Here is a 19,714-nt window from a genome sequence, read left to right on the forward strand (position 1 = left end):
ACTAAGTGTGTGTGGTCGGGTGGTGGAGTGAGCATGGGGGAGGCGGGAGAATGGCCCTGGTTCTGGAGCCCCTTGGAGCAAGGATTCTTTGAGGACAGCTGGGGTGGGTTGTGGAGAAAGCACAGGTAGGAAGGAAGAGGGGCTTCTACTCAGTGATGTCCTTTTAAGTTCCAGATGGTCAGTGCTGCCTGTGCCAGGGAAGCCAGCTCTGTGTTCCTGCCCGAGGGGGCCGGCCGTCAGCCTGCCCCAGGTCCCCAAGAGCCCTGGTAGGTGGCCCATTCCAGAGTCCTTCCTCTGTTCGCCGTCCGCTTCTCCAGAGCCAGTAGAAGCAGACACCAGCCAGGATGCCGAGGACCCAGGGCTTCTCCGATCCTGAGTACTCGGCCGAGTACTCAGCCGAGTACTCCGTCAGCCTGCCCTCTGACCCTGACCGCAGGGTGGGCCGGACCCATGAGATCTCTGTCCGGAACTCGGGATCCTGCCTGTGCCTGCCTCGCTTCATGCGGCTGACCTTCGTGCCGGAGTCCTTGGAGAACCTGTACCAGACCTACTTCAAAAGGCAGCGCCACGAGACGCTGCTGGTGCTGGTGGTATTCGCGGCCCTCTTCGACTGCTACGTGGTGGTCATGTGCGCGGTGGTCTTCTCCAGTGACAAGCTGGCTCCCCTGGCTGTGGCCGGGGTCGGGCTGGTGTTGGACATCCTCCTGTTTGTGCTCTGCAAAAAGGGGCTGCTGCCCAACCGGGTCACCCGGAAAGTGGTGCCCTACGTGCTGTGGCTGCTGATAACAGCCCAGGTCTTCTCCTACCTGGGCCTGAACTTCTCCCGCGCCCACGCAGCCAGCGACACGGTGGGCTGGCAGGCCTTCTTCGTCTTCTCCTTCTTCATCACGCTGCCCCTCAGCCTCAGCCCCATCGTCATCATCTCTGTGGTCTCCTGCGTCGTGCACACGCTCGTCTTGGGGGTCACCGTGGCCCAGCAGCAGCGGGACGGGCTGAAGGGGATGCAGTTGCTGAGGGAGGTGAGTCCCACCTTTTGTCCCACCCAGCGGCTTCTCTTCCCAGCAGCTCTCAGCTGAGGTGGTACCCATTTTGGAGATGGGGGTGGCATTGTTTTCTTTGCCCTTGAGTCAGAATGTCGGGGGGCAGGGGTCGTGGTCTAGGGTTCTCATCTGCCTGTGCAGGAAGGACCAGCTCTCCCTCAACCCCTGGCTTTGCAACAGAGCTTGTCTGTGGTTGGCCTTAGGGGTTGGAGGATTTCTGAACATTGGCCACTCTGTCACGTGTGCCCAGCCCGCGTGGGTGGCAGGAAGGCCCGCCTGGGCCTGGTCTTGAGCGAGGCAGCCTTGTGTTTGTCGTTGAGCTCTGCTGGGAAGACCTCTTGTGGGGAAAGAGGGCACCCTTGGCTTCTGGTCTCTAGCTTGTCATTGACTGGTTTTGGCGAGAGACTGAGTGTGTGGACTCAGTGCCCCTCTGTCAAATGGGGACAGAGTTGGCCTGCCTCAAGTGGTTGTTATTAAGATCAAAGGTTGTGGGTAACCTCAGATAAGGAGACGTGAAGGACTGTGTTTGTCGTAAATCCCACTTCTGCTGGGAGCTCAGGGTGCCCGAGCAGTCAGATGATGTAGGGAGTGGTGGTCTCCCCACAGAAGGCATGTCATGGGGATGCAAACGGGGCCAGGGTCGCCGGCCACAGTGAGGGGGTGTCTGCTGGTTCCAGAGGATGCCTTCCTGTGGAAGGGGCGAAATTTTGGCCTCAGCTTAACTAATAGATAGTCTTGTGGTCTCACTGGGTGCCAAGACCCTGAGTAGGTTCTGAGGGGCTACAGAGATCGGGAGGTGTGATTCCTGGCCTTCTGCACTTATTATCTGGTAACCTATCTGGGGGCAGGGGCTCCACAGGGCTTAGAGTCAATGAATTCCACAGCTGTGCGTCCTACCCACTACCTGCTTATTTTATATATGAGCCCAGAGATGGAGAGTGACCTCTCTGAGGCCACACAGCTAGTTGTGGCAGTCAGCGGCTGGAATGTCCATTTCTAGATTCCCATTTCAGTGCTCTTGCTACTACGTCACACTGCTACCGCCATCTTGGCCAAAGCCATTAGTCTCCTGTGATTGGGGGCTGAGTGTCCAGGGGCGCAACAGTGCTGTTGGTGGTTGATGCAAGAAACCTGTGGGGCCGTCCCATTGCCTCCCGCTTAGTCAGATTGAAACACAGGTTTTTCTTCTGTTTTAAATTTTTCCTAGTTCTTGGACCAATATTCTTCCTGTTTTCCCATTCTGGCTCACACAGTGTCCTCTCTCACAGAAGCTTTGTGTGTTGATGCTGCAGGGGCCCAGCCCTGGGCTGGTGCACACAGATTGGTGCAGGTACACAGAAAGGTCCCTTTTTCTCCCAATGCCCTGTGCGTAAAGGGTGACAGCCTGCCATTCCCCTCATGACTTCCGGGTTGTTGAACCTAAGGTTGTGCTCCTGCCAGCTGAGGGCCCTGTTGGAAGCTGTCTGGGCAAGAATGGCGCGAGAGGCATTCCTATCAGGAATCGGTGACAAGCACAGCTTGGGGGCAGATAGGTGGGCATGGCAGCCTCTGGGGCCTGGGATCAAACTCTGAACCCTTTCCTTTTACTGAACAGTCACTTCTAGCCCTTTCCTCTCTGCCAGGGCCCCTGGACCACATGAATTTCCCATGTGCTTTGTTGCCCATGAAGGGAGCAAATCAGAAATTCTCCCCACTGGAGCCCAAGAGGCTGAACCCTTGATTGCTGGTGTCCTTTGGGCGCTGCTAAGAAAAACTCCAAAAGATTAGGAAACAGAAAAAAAAGATAGAAAAATAAGTAAATCAAGAATAGCAATATTAGCATCCCAGGAGAGCATGACCTTGACATGGAGGCAGTGCCTTGGGTGCAGCTTTGGGACTAGATGGGGAGGGAGAGGTGACTCCCAAGGTCCATTTGGGAGCCCGAGATAGAATGCAGGAGGCCCCAGCTTTCAGTGGGCTGTGTTCCAGAAGTTTCTGAGTCACTTGTTTGGGACTAATGTGACTTTTTATATATATATATATTTTTTTTTATTTTTAACAATTTTAAAAAATATTTCTTTAGGCTGCACCAGGTCTTAGTTGCAGCATGCAGGATCGTTAGTTGCAGCATGCATGTGGGATCTAGTTCCCCCACCAGGGATCAAACTTAGGCCCCCTGAATTGGGAGCATGGAGTCTTACCCACTGGACCATCAGGGAGGTCCCATCATGTGACTTTTTAAAAGGTGCCTGGGTTCCCAGGCCCACTCACCAAAGTCTTAAGTCACAGTGTCCCTGCATTTGGTCTCTCAGAATACGGTGGAACTCTGAGCCCCCTGTGGCCCCGTGTTGTCATGGAGAGAGCACCTAGACACAGACCCCCCCCCCCCCCCCCCCCCCCCCCCCCCCCGGCCATGGAATGAAGCTCGCTCCCCTGCCTGCAGCTCCCCTGGTCCCCTGTTACCTCCCGGCATGGGGCACCATCAGGGATAGGAGCGGGCAGGGGCTGGAGGACAGGGATATGAGAACCGGCAACCAGACCCCCCCTCCCCCCACAATCAGAGTAGCCCCAGCCCCCGGCACCTCCTTGCTTTGCTTTCTTCTGCCCATAGACTCCCTTTTTCTTTCTCTTCTCCCGTCCACCTGTTGGCTCCACCCCCTTCTGGGCTGGTGGGGGGATGAACCCAGTTTCCCAGTTGGAAGCAGACACTGGATTTCTGGGGGTTGGTAAGTGCTGCTGTCACCGGCAGCACCGAAGGAACCTTTCCAGTGCCCAAGTCTTCTTCCTCTGCACCCTTCATCCCCTCAAACCCATATGTGGCTCTGTGGGAGAAAGACAGAAGGACACAGGGGCCTCAGGGTAGCCTGAAGCGTCAGAGACAAGCCACACAGCCTGCGCTGCCTGGGTTCTTCTCTTGGGAGGTAGGCAGGTCAGGGTTCCCACTGAACAGCAGGTGGAGTCCGGGGCTGTGGGATGGGGCGATGCTGGGGCTTCGTTTATCAGTGAATGGGTGGCTCTAACTGAGCAACAGGTATGGCCTCGCAGCCTTTGGGGTCTGGGACTGAAGGGCGTCAGATCATGTCGTCGGAGGCTGTGGTGGAGGAGAGCGCGGCGTGGGGTTGGAGGGAGAGAGGAGCAAGCTGCGGCCGGCAGGCCTTTCCCACATCCCTCCCCCTGCCTGGCTCCTGGCCCAGCTTGCCTTTTACTCACCCTGCGCTGCCCAAGGGGTGAGCTGATGAAGCAGGAGGGGGTGGAGGGCAGGACCAGGCAGCTGCTGATGGGGGAGGATGAAGGGGGAGATGGGAGTGGGGAGAAAATGCAGCCGAGGTAGGGAACATTCCTGCAGCCCATGGCTGCTCCCAAGACCCTCACATGTGCCCACAGACACCTGTTAGCTTCTGACGGGGTCCTTAAAGGAATGAGACTGTGGCAAGCTAGGGGCGAGGTACCCCTGAAAAATATTTTATGGCTTTATTTCACAGCAGAAAGGCTATTTAGGGGCAAAACTCTCTCTTGGAGTTACTAGCCTGTTAAGACCTTTATTCACAAATGAGAACATGATAGAGCAGCGGATGTGTGATTCCTTTCACACCTACAAATCACAGAGCAAATCGTTCGCCCAGTGAATGAACATTCGGCTCCGGGGGGCTTCAGTGGGGAGGGTGTGAGGAAGCTGATGCTTCAGGTGCCCTGTCTGTAGGCCAGAGCTAAAGTTCATACACATCGTCTCAATCACTCCTGGGTGTTACTGGCTCCATTTTACAGATGAGGAAACTGAGGCTCAGGAGGACAAGAGAAGACAGAGGGGCTGGGTAACTGGGGAGGGATCACTGGTGAGTGAGATGGTGGGTGTGAGGGCAGGGGGCTTCCCTGAAAGCCTCTTTTTCTCTGGAAGCTGGCATCTGGGCCTCCTTCCTGCATCTGTGGCTGCCCCCAGATGCCTTTGCTATAAGCAGTGTTGAAGAACAGTGCCAAGAGGTGGGAGGACCTAAAATATCATAGGAAGCGCCCCTCTGTTTCACCCTGGGAATTGGTTGCAAGGGCAGGGAGAAGCCTGTGACAGAATGTTCCTGTTGGGAACGTGGCCAGGAGTGTATGAGAAGTGAGTGGGGGAAGCAGGAACGGGAGCTGGGCGGGGAGGCAGCAGCCTGGGGCTCTGAGCAGCTGAGGCGTGTGTGCAGGACACAGGCTGGGAGGGGGCAAAGCCAACCCGGTTCTTGGTCCTTTGGCCCTGGGCTCTGCCCCTGTCCCACAGATGGCTCATCCTCTACAAAAAGCGTGCAGATGGGTATCATGTAGGAACCGGGATAATAAGGAAATGCACAGAAGGGGACCAGGAGGCCATCGAATCCAGCTGCACATGGGGGAAGAATAGTCAATTATTGAACATGTGAACAACTTTGCAGGAAGTTCCCCCCTCAGTGCTTCCCCTGGTCACATTTCTCTGGGGCCTTTTCTGATCCTTTTCTGTGTGTAAACAGGGTGTTCCCAGTCTGGCATCATCGTGCAAATGCATTTTAGGTCCCACCTTTCACCCACGTGATTTCACTGACATTTTGCCATGCACATTGGAGTCCTCGTGTTTATTATTTTAAATCAACACTTTGTCATCAGCCGGGTTTTTCCGGAGAGGGCCGCGTCAGTGGGGCCAGGTCCAGGCACCAGTCTCCATGCCAAGGTCTGGTGAAATCTCCAAGAGGCAGAATTGCTAGGACTCCAGGTTATTCTGCAATTTCTTCGTCAATGTGCAGTGAATCCCAGTAGTGTGCTTCAACCCTGAATAAACCTTCAGCCAACGCCCAGCTGTCCCCTCATGAACATATGTACTCGTGATGATCTGCTTTACCGCGGGTACAGTCCTGACCGACACTCAGACGTGTGAGCTCAGAGATAACCCCTAGGTGGAAACCCAGCGAACATGGGGATGGACAAGGTACTCAGTTTACTGAACTCTTGCTGTATTTCAGTCAAGTATTTTCCAGCAAGAGGTAGAAAGTATTTCCTTTTTACAGAGGGGGAAACTGAAATGTGTGATGAGTGAAATGGCTTGTCCAGAGCCACATAGCTAGAAGGTAGAGGAGCAGGGTTCGAATCTAGGTCAGTGGGATTCCAGAGTTCCTTCTCTTCTGCAGTCATAAAAGATCTTCCCTAAGAGTCTGTTGAGATACAGTTCCAACAGGATTGGGTCTTTAGTTTCTCCACCCACAACCATAAGAAGGAACAACATGGGGGTTGAGGAGGTGTTTCTAGGGGCAGAAGTATTGCCACTGATCAAGGAGCAGAGCTGTCTGGGGGTTCCGTGTTGCAGCCGACATTCCTTATGCCCCTTTAGGAGGCATTGTTACATTACAGGACATTGTAGTCACCAATATCTGTAATCATGACGCCCACTTCAAGAGAATATTAAATTACAGTCAGTATAAAGTGAGGTCTAATACTGCATTCTAAAAACGTTTTTGTCAGAAATGGATAAGAACACATTTGGACAAATAAGGATTACATTTGGGCTCTCTAGGAAGTTCACTAATGTGGGTTGGCCCGTTTCTCAGTGGCGTTACTGCACATGTATTCCTTCATTTACCCTGTTTCAGTTATCCGTGGTTATATAACATATAACCTCAAAATTTAAAGCAATAACAACTGTTCTTGGCTTAAAACAATAACAGTTTATCTCATGATTCTCTGGGTTGACCGTGCTGAGCTGGATGCTTCTCTGCCTCACGTGGCACTGGCCGAGGTCACTCACTTGGCTGCCTGGACTGTTTCATTCATTGCCGGCATTCAGCTGACAGCTCTGTTGGCAAGCTCTAAGAAGGCCTTACTCACATGTCTAAAGCCGTCGAGCTTCTCCAGTGACCCCTCCAAGTGGGTTAGCTTGGGCTTCCTCACAGCATGGTGGAGCATGGTGGTGTCTGGGAGACAGTGGTAGCTCTCAGAGGTTTTAAAGGCTAGACCCATCACTATTGGTCAAAGCACATCACAGGGGTAACCCAGGTGCAAGATAAGGGGAAATGGATTCTACACCTTGACATGAGGGTGATATGTACATACAGGGAAGGAAAGAATGGAGGGCAGCCGTCTTCTGAGGCTGTTTCCTAAACCAGGTGGCACGTGGTGGATGTTGGGGAGAAGAGATGAAGAGAGCCATGAGTCTGGGTGGGGTACCACAGGATGCCTCAGAAGTGAGAAATGTGGTCCGCTGTATAGTTGGCTGTACAGTCAGCCCTCTGTATCTGTGAATGTGAAACCTGCAGATACGGAGGGCCGACTGTCTTCGTTGTACGATGCCATTTTATATATGCCATTGTTATCCACGGAGGCCCCTAGAACCAGTCTTCTCCAGATACTGAGAGATGACTGTATATAACTTTTTGAAGGTATTGGTTCTCTATGAGAGCCAATACATCATTTCTAAGATTTTTCAGAAAGTTAGAAACTGCATTGCACATGAAAAGATGATGGCTCGTGGTTCACCTGCACGGGCTTTGCCTTACCTTACCTTCAGAAGAAGAATTTTTTTCTTAACTTTTCCAGCACGCATACCCTCTCTGTCCAGGGTGCTGCACTAGTCACGACCCCAGCACCAGTGCCGGACCTTTCTGTCCACATGTCAGCTAGATGGGCAGCCTGGCTCTGGCGTTGGTATTCCTTTCCCAGGAGGTGGGAATTTGCCAGTGTGCATCCTTCAGAAACATGTCGAATTTGTCTTCCTAGCAGGTTGTTGTTTGCCTCAAGGAGAGTAAGACCAATAGTACAGGCCCTCTGCAGCCCCTTGCAGTGCCTTGGTCCTGACTGTCACTCTATAAATGTTTGTTGAATAAATACCTTCCTGCTTTGCTTTTATCTTTACTTCCTTCCTCATCAACTCTGGTTGACAGTTTGATAAATTTTTGGTTAGATCCAGGCTAGGGAAATGTTCTGGTACTAACCTAAGTGATTAGAGAATGATGTTTTTAAAGCAAGACTTATATAACTCTTCAAGAGTGCTAATCAGTACTCCTTTGCCACTTCTTTTTTTTTTTTTTTTTTTTTTTTTTTGCGGTACGCGGGCCTCTCACTGTTGTGGCCTCTCCTGTTGCGGAGCACAGGCTCCAGACGCGCAGGCTCAGCGGCCATGGCCCACGGGCCCAGCTGCTCCGCGGCATGTGGGATCTTCCTGGACTGGGGCACGAACCCGTGTCCCCTGCATTGGCAGGCGGACTCTGAACCACTGCGCCACCAGGGAAGCCTTGCAATCATCATTTTTAATGGCTGCATAATATGATGTTGGCTAAATGTACCATAATTAACTCAACTGTTCCTTTTCTGTAGGGCATTTGGTTACTCTTAATTTATTAATTTTATGTATTTATCATCTATATTTCATTTACTTATTATTATTTGTATGTAATACTAGCAGGCCCATGGCCTCTCTCCTGTCCCCTCCTGGTGATTTTATATCTAATGCTCCTTCCTTCCTCTGATCACGTTTTCAGCTGTTTCTCCCAGCAAAATTCCTCTTTGTGGTTCTGAAGAAATTTGCTTTGATTAGTAATGAAACCTTGTCTTCCCCTTTCCCGTTCCTCTCTTCAAGAGCACTTTCTTTGTTGTAAACAGAAAAGAAAATGACACGTTTCAGAAGAAATCCCACCTCACGCTTTACCCCCATTCAAAATCCCAGCGTAAGCAGACTGGATTGGAACCCTGGCGGGATTTCCGTGGTTGTGGGTTGTGTTCCGCGTCATTTTAGGGCTGGTCCCCATGAAATGTAACGTGGGGCCAGCTGAGTCAGAGCTGGCAGCGTCAGGCTGGGCAGCCACCTTTCCAGGCCAGAGTCGGCCCTAGGTGGGCTCCTCGGCTGCACCTGGAAGGCTGAGTTTTTCACCCAAGGGGACCAGGCCCTGGGGCATTGATCCCCCTGGGTCTCATTCTTAAGAGACTGACCCATAAGCCCAAGGCTTAGTCACCGACCTGCTGGTGGTAGGTGGCCCTTCCCACCCTCCCAGGAAGGGGAATACTCTTTTACTTGGCACAGATTTACTGCAAATTCCTAAGAAACCACATCACTAATTTCCTGGAGGGGGATCTGAGCAAAGGGCATTGCCTGGTGCTGGGGGGCGGTCATCTTCCCAGGCTGGGGCTGGGAGCTGCCCCCTGCCGCCCCCGGGCTCGTTTCCCAGCACTGGGCGACGCTGTCAGCTAGACACAGCTTCCCCCAGATTGCCAGAAAAGTGCCACAGTTTCTCACCTGTCAGCACTCTGTTTTCTAAACTCCTACACATGATTACAGTTTATCTTTCATCGTGCAGTATTGAGCACTCTGGAAGACACATTAATCCCCCTTCCCTAAATTGGGGTTGCAGTTGTGAATATTATATTGCCCATCTCTGGGGACAGATCTGGGACACTGCCTCTTTATTTCAGTAAAGGGCCCAATGTAGGTGGTTACTTTAGGGAACCACCATGTCCTGTCCCTTCAGTGTCCTGTCTCAGACCAACTGACCTCTACATTTTAAACTAACCCAGGGGCCTCAGAAGCCTGACCCGTGGGTGGGCTTTTCTGCTTCGGGAATTTGAGAGCCCTGGCTTCATAGTCATTGACTTGGTTTACTTCCTGGCTCCCCCCACTTACCAGCTGGGGGATCCTGTGTACATTATTCAGTCTAAGTCTAGTTTCTGCTCTGTGAAGTGGCCTAATAACACCTCCTTCGCTGGGTTAGTGTAGGGATGAAACACACACTAGCGATGAAAACATGTCCTTTTGGTTGGTGCAGGCCCGGATACACAGCTGGCGCTAGAAAAATGCTTGTTGCTTTGGCTGTCGCTGTCATTAGTATTAGTGGCTCTGATGGAGAGGAATGTTTAAAAAGCTGGGGCCAACCCCAGGGGAGGGAAGAGCAGCTCCATGCTCTGGATGTCTGCAGGGCACCTGGATTGGGTCATCAGACACTCATCACCCCATTATTTATTTATCAATTTTTTTGCTGGGCCACCATTTTTCTTGTTGTTGTCTTAGAAACGAGACGCATGCTTTTCAGTTGAAGTTCCCTGTGAGGACAAAGAATTCTGTACTTTTGATGCAGGGTTGTTGGTTTGCATCACAGCCGTGGCTTTTCACTTAATATCTTCTTCCTTTATTCCTTCTTTTTGGAGGAATCAGTTAAGATTAGTAGCAGGAGACGTAGAGAATGGACTTGAGGACACGGGGAGGGGGAAGGGTAAGCTGGGACGAGGTGAGAGAGTGGCATGGACATATATACACTACCAAATGTAAAACAGATAGCTAGTGGGAAGCAGCCGCATAGCACAGGGAGATGAGCTCGGTGCTTTGTGACCACGTAGAGGGGTGGGACGGGGAGAGTGGAAGGGAGACGCAAAAGGGAGGGGATATGGGGATATATGTATACATATAGCTGATTCACTTTATTGTACAGCAGAGACTAACACAATGTTGTAAAGCAATTATACTCCAGTAAAGATGTTTAAAAAAAAATTTAGTGGCAGGTGGGGGAGACAGGGAAGGAAGTCTCTGGAATGATTTGGACTGGAGGAGTGTCAAACCTGCTCTTCCATTAGGTTGAATGCTTGAGCTGTGTGGAGCTTGTTCCCTTTATTGCGAATAAAGGGGACACAGGGCTGTGGGGTGTCCCCGTTGCTCCTGGGTGGCCTCATTTTGTTCGTTTTCATGCACACCTCATGACACTTATCACTGGATTTAGCGGTAGAAAAGATCGTGGAGCTCACAGTTCAATTTACAGGGGTAATAAAGTGCCCAGGATAGAGTGAAGATGCAGTGTGGTTGGTGTCAAGCCCAAGCCTTCTAGGTCCAAATGCAGTGCAAGTCCTCTAATCTGATGAGATTGAGAGAGGTGGTTGGTCAGTTAATGCAAAAAGTTAAATTATTGTGATAGTGGTCACACAGCTGTGTGTCAGAACACATAATGATACACCAGAGAGAGTGAATTTTACTGTATGTGGGAAAAAAGGGAGTAAAAACAAAGCTAGATGGTGGTAAGCACCGGTGGTCATTGGATGACCTTGACACATTGTGTGTGTAAGAGCCATGATGCCTTCGACACTGTGGGGCGAGGGGGGGTTTGGATGGGGCACAAAGAACATTCTGAGGTGAAGGAAGCATTCCCTGTGGTGATTGTGGATGTAGTCACACAGCTGTGTGAATTTGTCAACACTCATCAAAATATACATTTTATTATCTACTATTATTATTAGGCCGTGCCACGTGGCTTGGGGGATCTCAGTTCCCCAACCAGGGATTGAAGCCCGGCCCCCTGCGGTGGAAGTGCAGAGTCCTAACCACTGGACCGCCAGGGAATTCCCAAAATACACATTTTACACGGGTGCTCTTTATTGTATGCAAACTATAACTCAACAAAGTAGATTTTTAAAAGTCAGTAGAATCCAGCAATCACAAAAAATTGCACATAAATATATACATTTATATGCATTTAAAATAGCTTATTTCAGTTGAAAACATTTAGCTGCTTTTGTGGAAAGGAAAAATCTTTCCTTTGCATCTGGGTGCTCTTGTTGGTGTTCCTTGAGGCCTTTTGTAGCTAAGATGTGTCCTCTGTAATTTCTAGTTTCCTTAAAGTGGAGGGAGGATTAAAAGTCACTTGGAAATAATCTAGGTACAGAATCCTAGATTTTTATGACTTTTTTTGGGGGGGCTAAATTTTTGCAGTTTTGCCCACGTCTAATTCAGCAGCAGTTTCTATTAGCTACTTACATTTATTCAGGAACTTCCAAAATGTTCACTTTACTTTTCTTAGAAATAACAACTGTCTTTCATACTCATATTTTATCTGTTTAGGTTCTTCAGTAAGTTATGTAAATGTAATACCAAAAAACAACTGACATAAGCAGGTTTGGGACTAAACACAACTGACTTTTGGGAGACACTCCAGAAGTCGGAGCAGATGTGCAGGAAAGTTTTGGAGAGGATCCTGCCAGCTGTGCGTGTAAGGTCAGCAGGTTTTACAGGGGGTGGATAAGCTTTGCTCCTGGCCCTCCTACTGGAGCCCCATCCTGCCCCCTCTTAGCATCTGGTCCTGGTTCTAGTTTATCCAGAGGAAGTGTACACGTCTGCCTCTTGCTCTCTACCCAGCAGCCCTCCTAATATTTGAGTTCAGCCATCTTGTTCTCTCTCTGTCTCCTCTTCAGCCTAACCCATTGAACTTTTTCAAGAAGTCCTCAGGTGACATTTCCGGACCTTACATCATGCTAGCACTTCTCTTTGGCTGCAAACTGAAACGTGGTGCTTGGGGTGCCTTCTCCCCCCCCTTTTTTTTTTTTTTTTTTTTTTTTTTTTTGCGGTACGCGGACCTCTTACTGCTGTGGCCTCTCCCGTTGCGGAGCACAGGCTCCGGATGTGCAGGCTCAGCGGCCTTGGCTCACGGGCCCAGCCGCTCTGTGGCATGTGGGATCCTCCCGGACTGGGGCACGAACCCGCGTCCACTGCATCGGCAGGCAGACTCTCAACCACTGCGCCACCAGGGAAGTCCACCTTCTTCCGTTTTACACGCATTTCCCCCTGCCTGCTCTAAGAACCCTGCCCATCTTGCCTTGTCGCAGGACACAAATGCTAGAGGTAAAATTCTACAGCTGTAATTTGAGGTTTGGTGGGGAGGGTGGTCTCCACTCCTGGAAAATTTAGGCATCAGGTCTTAATAAAAGAATTATAGTCCACGTGAAAATTGAAGTTAATATAGAGGAGCCCACTGCTGCTTAGATGGCAGGACAGCTCTCCAGAGACTGACGGAATGTTCCCGGCCTGGCAGGGTGTACTGTTTAAGGGATTGGGGCGGCTGAGGAACTGTTTGTTCCCAGGGACCGTTCCGCTGGAACTGCTGCTCGGGGCTGGAGGTATGTTTGCCTCCCTGGGCTGCCCTCTGACCACGGCCGTGTCCCTCTGCAGCCTGCACGCCCCCTATACCTCTCCCTTTCCCACTGCTTCTCTGTTCCTGTCGCCCTGCCGGAGCAATAAACATCAGCACGATTATCAGGTTACCCAGAATCTGACCCGTCCTCTTCTTTGTCTGCCCTCTTCTTTTCCTACAGGGATACTGTGTTTGTTGTTGATTACTTAGGATGTATAATTGCATGTGTGTGCCTGTTGATGGACATCTATTGTCCTTCTGTCTACAAATTTATCTTTTCACTCAGCCAAACACGTATGATCTGGACACATGTTTACACAAGTTCCTGGGGATACAGAGACAGTAACCTCGGGTCCTGCCTACAAGGGAGGCCCAGCTTGGTTTATTTACATTTTTTTAAAAAATAAATATTTATTTTTGGCTGCATTGGGTCTTCACTGCTGCGCACGGGCTTTCTCTAGTTGCGGTGAGCCAGGGCTACTCTTTGTTGCGGTGCACAGGCTTCTCATTGTGGTGGCTTCTCTTGTTGCGGAACACGGGCTCTAGGTGCGTGGGCTTCTGTAGTTGTGGCATGCAGGTTCAGTAGTTGTGGCTTGCTGGCTCTAGAACCCAGGCTCAGTAGTTGCAGTGCACGGGCTTATTTGCTCCGCGGCATGTGGGATCTTCCTGGACCAGGGCTCGAACCCGTGTCCCTTGCATTGGCAGGATGATTCTTTTTTTTTTTTTTTTTGAAGGCGGATTCTTAATTACTGTGCCACTAGGGAAGTCCTGGTTTATTTACTTTCTTTAAAAAAAAATAAAAAAGAATCATCTGGATATGGACCTGGCGCAGAGCAGTCCCTCCATAAATAGTTGTTGAATGTTGATGCATGAATTTTTAGTAAGCTGAACCGCATGAAATGGCCAATATCCAACCACTTTCAACGTGCAAACAATGGCAATTTCACTTCATATGGTTCTGTTTAATATAAAAGTAATAGATGTGCTCATTGTGGAAAGCCTGGGAAATACTAAGTAGTACGGGAAAATATTACCCATGATATTATCTTTCAAGGATACCTACTGTTAACATAACATTGGGTCCCTTTTTACAGATCGATAGATGTGACGATTGATTTTTCTTCTATATCATGTGTTGTGCTTATTGTAAGAAATAATTCAACCGAGGCAGAAGTACGAAGCATAAAAGTAGAAGCCCCCCTTTCCTCTGCCGCCCCCCCCACCCTAGGCAGCCGTTGCCAAGTGTGTGGTGGGTATACTTCCAGAGAGCATTCTGTGAATTTGCATTGTTATGTGATATGTGTACATTTAGGATTGAGAGGTTGTGTATGTAAGTTTCGGCAGATCAGCGAAGCAAACCTGTCAGCGCTAACGTCCACACATTCCTCTCCGGTAGCTGGTGTCCCCCTCGAGGTGGTGACGTGTCCCCATGAACTGAAGCCCTTCCCTCCTTCAGCCAGGGGCCCCCACATGGGGTCCACTCTGGTGGCCCCTCGCGTGCACCTGCAGCCGCTCCTCTAGCTGAGAGGAAGCGTCGTCGTATCCACGTACCCACCGAGTGCTGACATCCTTTGTGTTTGTGACTTTGCCTGTTTTATCACCAACTCTTCAGTGAACAGGAGTGGAGCTCAAACTCTGCCCCTGTGGGCGCAGGTCTCAGGAAAACCATTTGATGTTGCTGAGCTTGGTTTCCTCCTCGGTAAGTGAGGAGAATAGGGGGTGGGAGCCCCGTGAGCACGAGCCAGCCGCCAGGCCGGGTGCTGGGCTCCAGCGGCTGGATCTGCCTCTTCCAGCTCTGAGATCTTGGTCACCTTGCTTAGTCCTCTCTGGGCCTTCGTTACTAAATCTCTCAACGAGCTAATAAAGCTCCTAGACTAGTGCTCACTTCATGATCTTGCCGTGCTGGTGATACGCACTCGCTCCTCCAGGGTTGTGGCCAAGGTTGTAATGAGAAGATGAGTGGAAGCGCTTTGTAAACCACAGAGCCCCATTCAGATGCAGGTGTTACTATGATGATATGCTTATCTGTCACTGTGTAAAACCCCAGACTGTATCCCTGTTGGGAGGTGCCAAACTGCATTGTGCTTGAGTGGTATTTACAGATCTGGAGGGCTTGGGGTTTGCACCTAAGAGGATCTCGTTCCTGCTGCTTTCTGCCCCTGCTGCCCATACTGCTTATGCCAGGAGGGGTGGCCTCGGAGATATTACTGAGCGTTTCCAGAGGGGATGCTGAGGCCCAGAGGGGAAGTGACTTGCTTGAGGCCCCACAGACAGTCTCAGTGCCTCTGTCTGTAGCCTTGGTCTCCTGGCCCCTAGGCCAGTACTCTTCTGACCCCTCAAAGAGGGCACTCTGTGCTCCACTGTGCCCCACTGTGCGCTGGGGCAGGGACCCCGTGACAGGAGCAGGAAGCAGGCAGGAGATGGAGAGTCTGTTCCTAAGTAGCCAGAGTGGCTCTGCTTCGGGAACTTAGGTGGAGACGGGAGCGTCCAAGGCGGGTGGCTGGGAGGGGTAGGTGGGCATTGCAGGCAGGTGACATTGGGGTAATGGAGTGAAAGGAGTGAGTGAGGGGCCATTGGGGTGGTAGGAGGAAGTTGTTCAGGTAGGAGGCTGTTGAGCATGTGGTTGTGTGGGGAGAATGAGAGGTGGAGATGGAAGGAGCGCAGGTCACCTGGTGTGGGCGTGTTTGAAGGGATGGTGTGGCGTTCTGGGCCATTGAAAGACTTTCCAGTGTAAAACTGGGATGGCCTCAGGCTTCTTGTCTTCTGCTGGTGAGCTGCTCTTGGTTGCGTGGTCCATTTTGCTTTTGTTCTTCTAATTTTGGGAATTCTGTTTGCTTTCTTGGGGCCTCCCACACCTTACCAGGCCAGGGATCTCTCCCCAGAGACCTGGATCCAAGAGCTGAGTAGCTTCCTGGATCATGATTGCCTACTCCTGCCCCCCTGGTTTTATAAGGACGTCGGAAGCTGGAATGTTTTTTTTCCAGCTCTTGAGAGCTACATTGAGAGACTGGTCTGAGAGTGAAGATCCTTGGAGGATGTTTCCTCTGGCTCAGTATAATTGACTTAATCTGCTGTGTGTCTCATTTTTCCCTTTGGAAAAAGGAGAGATGCTGCCTGACTCACTCTTTCCTAAAATACTGTGTGCTCAACTTCTTCCTCAGCAAAGTCTCGCATAGGCGCATTTTGACAGAACATCGCTCTTACTCCCATCACAGGGTCCAATAGCTTTCTTTCTTTTGGGTCTGAGGGTGGGACTCATCCCAAAATGACTTGACAGGATGTCCGCAAGCTCTCAAGGAGCCACTGTGACAGACAAGACCTGTGAGAGTACAGAGAAAAGGCATCATTCTGTCTTGCTTGGGAAAGTTCTCACGGAGGAGGCAGTACTGAGGTGTGCCATGAAGGGGAAATTAGATTTTGAGCCCTGGATTGGTAAGGGGCAGAGACAGTTGCTGGTGGGCAGTGGTGTGAGGATGCATACACACACACACACACACACACACACACACACACACACACACACACAGAGAACTTTTGACTGCAGAATTGGGTGTATGAGATAGTAAAAGAGAAGGCTGGAAGGCAGTTTGGGATCTCAAGTGGATGACCTAGAAAGCGATTTGAGATTGCTTTGACTACATTCTGTAGGCAGTGCGAGCAGCAGAGTCCCAGAAGAAGAACAGAGAGAAGACAGAAAAAGCATTTTTCTAATAGTGAAAAAATTTCCAAATTTGATGAAAACTATAAACCCACAGTTCAAGAAGCTCAAAATAACTCAGATAAATCTAAAGAGTAAAAATAAAGAGAATCCTACCAAGGCACATCATAATCAAGTTGCTTAATACTAGTAGTTAAGGAGGAACTCATAAAAACAACCAGAAAGAAAGAAAAAAAAAGACACATTACATAGAGGAACAGAGATAAGAATGATTGTAGATGTCTAGCCAGAAATTATTCAGGGCAGAAGACAATAGAACTGAAAAATAGGTCAATCTATAATTCTATACCCAATGTCCTTCAAAAAATGAAAGTGAAGTGAAGCCTTTTTTGTAGACAAATTAAAGTGGAGAGAATTCATCACCAGCTGACCTGCACCACAAAAAGTATTAATGAAAATTTTTCAAGCAGAAGAAAAATGATACTAAATAGAAATTTGGACTGCACAGAAGAATGAATAGGCCTCTAAATAGTAAATCTGTGGGAAAATGAAAGTTATTTTTTCTCATTTTTAATCTCTTTTTAAAAGACTAAAGCAGAAATATAAATGAGGTACTGTGGAGTTTATAACATAGAAGAATAATGTATGACAACAATAGAACAAAAGACAGGCAAGAAATGAAAATATACCGTTATACTATATGTAAAGTAATAATATTTGAAGTAGACTATATTAAGTTGAAGATGCATACAGGCATACCTCATTTCATTGTACTTTGCTTTATTGCAGTTCTCAGACATTGTGTGTTTTACAGACTGAAGGTTTGTGGCAACTCTACGTTAAGCAAGTCTATTGGCACCATTTTCCTGGCAGCGTTTGCTCACTTTATGTCTCTGTGTCCCATTTTGGTAACTTTTGCAATATACCAGGGCCCCTGATTTAGGGGACTTGCTAAGGAATGATAATTAGGAACTTGTCTGGCTCCAGAGCTGTTGTTCATTGCATGGTGTCACTCTGCCTCCCGGGTAGGGGCTGGAGGAGGACTTGCTGACGAATGGCTCAAGGTTTACTGGTGTCCCCACACAGCAGGCAGAGCACTGTGGGCTAGGAAAGTACTTGATAAGTATGGTCTGGGCAGTTGGCTCTCGCAGCTGCTGGCATTGCCACAAGGGGCTTCCCAATAGGGATTGGGCAGAGGGACAGGAGAGGGACTGAGCCCTTCAGCTGGGAGCAGGGTCCTGGGATGGAGCTGCATCAGCAGCCTTGCAGCCCGGCCGGCACGCAGTGGACTCGGGGAGAGCTGACGGGCAATGGGGGAGGGCCGTGGCAGCAGGAAAGCTGTTGAGAGCCATAGGGAGGGACAATGGGAGTTCATATCAGGATGAACTTTACAGGACAGCGCCAAGGGACACAGAATCATATTTAAATAGTAAAATGCAGCAATCAGGTTACAGGACTGGTGGCGTTGGAATCTCCTGGGTGGGGGAGGAGCGCTTTTCAGAATGCAGATTCCTGGCCCTCCACCAAATATACTAAAGCAGAATGTCTGAGGGTAGAACCTTAGAACAGGTTTGGGAGCCGTTGGTACTTACCGCCTTCCCAGGTGTTGAGAAGACGTATTAAAGGAGATGAAGAGAGCTGGAGAATTGGGAACAAAGTTTTGTGGTGATTCTGGGAATTTATCATACACCTAATCATAATAGCCAACACTTATTAAGACTTGCTGTGTGCCCAGCACAGTACTGTGCCAGGGGCGTTACATCATCGTCTTCACAAATTCTCAAACCCACCCTGAGGTAGGAATCATGTTATTCTCATTTCATAGAGGAGGGAGCAAGCTTAGAGCAGTGGTTACATCTTCCAAGGCCACAGCCAGTGGTGGTAGAGTTGGAATTCAAGCCCAGTTTCTAACTGCTGTGTTTTACTGTCCCTGAGTGTTTACCTTACTGAGAGATGGCGTGTGTGTGTGTGTGTGTGTGTGTGTGTGTGTGTGTGTGTGTGTTAATTGGGAAGGGTAGGGACAGATGGTTCTCGGGGGCCCATAGAGGAAGGATGCCACAGGAAGTGTGGTGCCGGCCGTGAGCTGGGAGAGACTCGGATGCCCTTGTGGGCAGGCCACTGGTGATGCTGATATGGGCCTCAGTCCTCCACTCAGGTGGGGAGAAGATCTGGTCTCTTATGTGTCAAAAGTGTAAGGCCGGGCTTCCCTGGTTGCGCAGTGGTTGAGAGTCCGCCTGCCGATGCAGGGGACACGGGTTCGTGCCCCGGTCCGGGAAGATCCCACATGGCACGGGGTGGCTGGGCCCGTGAGCCATGGCTGCTGAGCCTGCGCGTCCGGAGCCTGTGCTCCACAACAGGAGAGGCCACAACAGTGAGAGGCCCATGCAACGCAAAAAAAAAAAAAAAAAAAAAAAAAAGTGTAAGGCCGATTAGTGGGGAAATTAGGCAAAAACCAAAGGGAAATATTTTTAAAGTCGGGAACTTCTCCGGAAGCCAGGGGATGGTTTTAGAGCTCTTTTGGAAACCTGGGTTATGTGTGTTCCCAGGGTGAGAAAATCCCTGCCAGCTGGGTGGCCGGTCTCTGAGGGAAAGGACGGGGGTAGCACTCACGGGTGGACAAAGCATTTGAGGGAAGAGGAAGAAAACCAGGTCCAAAGAACTTAGACCAAGTGAGCTGTGTGCGTTGTTTGTAAGGGACCTCGAGGGCGATGGCGAGAGGCCCTCTATGCCAGCAGCGATTACTCTGTGTGGAACCATCGCGACTGACTGCAGCCACCTTGCCCCTGCCTTTCCCCAGGGAAGGCTCATTAGTGAGAGGAGATGGTGATTCTGTGGGGATAACCAGCTCCAGTTTACGAGAGGGGGCCTCCTTTGCACGTGTTGGCACTGAACGATGAGTGACAGACGATTGGCTGGGCAGCTCTGGGCGGGGGCGTCTCCCTTCACTCCTGGTGGTTCCAAATCCCCGCCCTTCACCGAGCAGAGCGGGAGGGCGGGGGGCGAGGCCCTCGGGTGCTGCGCCCGGATCTTGTTTGAAGGCTGTCGGAAGGTTTATCTTCGCAGCTGGCCCTTTGAGAAGTCTGGCAGGAGGCGAGGTGTGTCCCGTAGAAACAGGTGCCCAGGGGAGGTTCTCAGCGGCTCTGGGGTGGGGCTCCCCACCA

General features: G+C 50.3%; 1 protein-coding gene across 1 annotated transcript in view; it reads left to right on the forward strand.

Annotated features, from left to right (window-relative positions):
• Nucleotides 1-344: 344 nt before the first annotated feature.
• ADCY3 (adenylate cyclase 3) overlaps nt 345-19,714 on the forward strand; it is an 80,572-nt gene continuing 61,202 nt past the window's right edge. Inside the window, exon 1 of the mRNA XM_060026995.1 lies at nt 345-1,019. Within this exon, the coding sequence (XP_059882978.1) occupies nt 345-1,019 (675 nt within the window). The remainder of the gene's footprint in view (nt 1,020-19,714) is intronic.

The sequence above is a fragment of the Delphinus delphis genome, chromosome 12, assembly GCF_949987515.2.
Source record: "Delphinus delphis chromosome 12, mDelDel1.2, whole genome shotgun sequence".
In the NCBI taxonomy this organism is placed as follows: domain Eukaryota; kingdom Metazoa; phylum Chordata; class Mammalia; order Artiodactyla; family Delphinidae; genus Delphinus; species Delphinus delphis.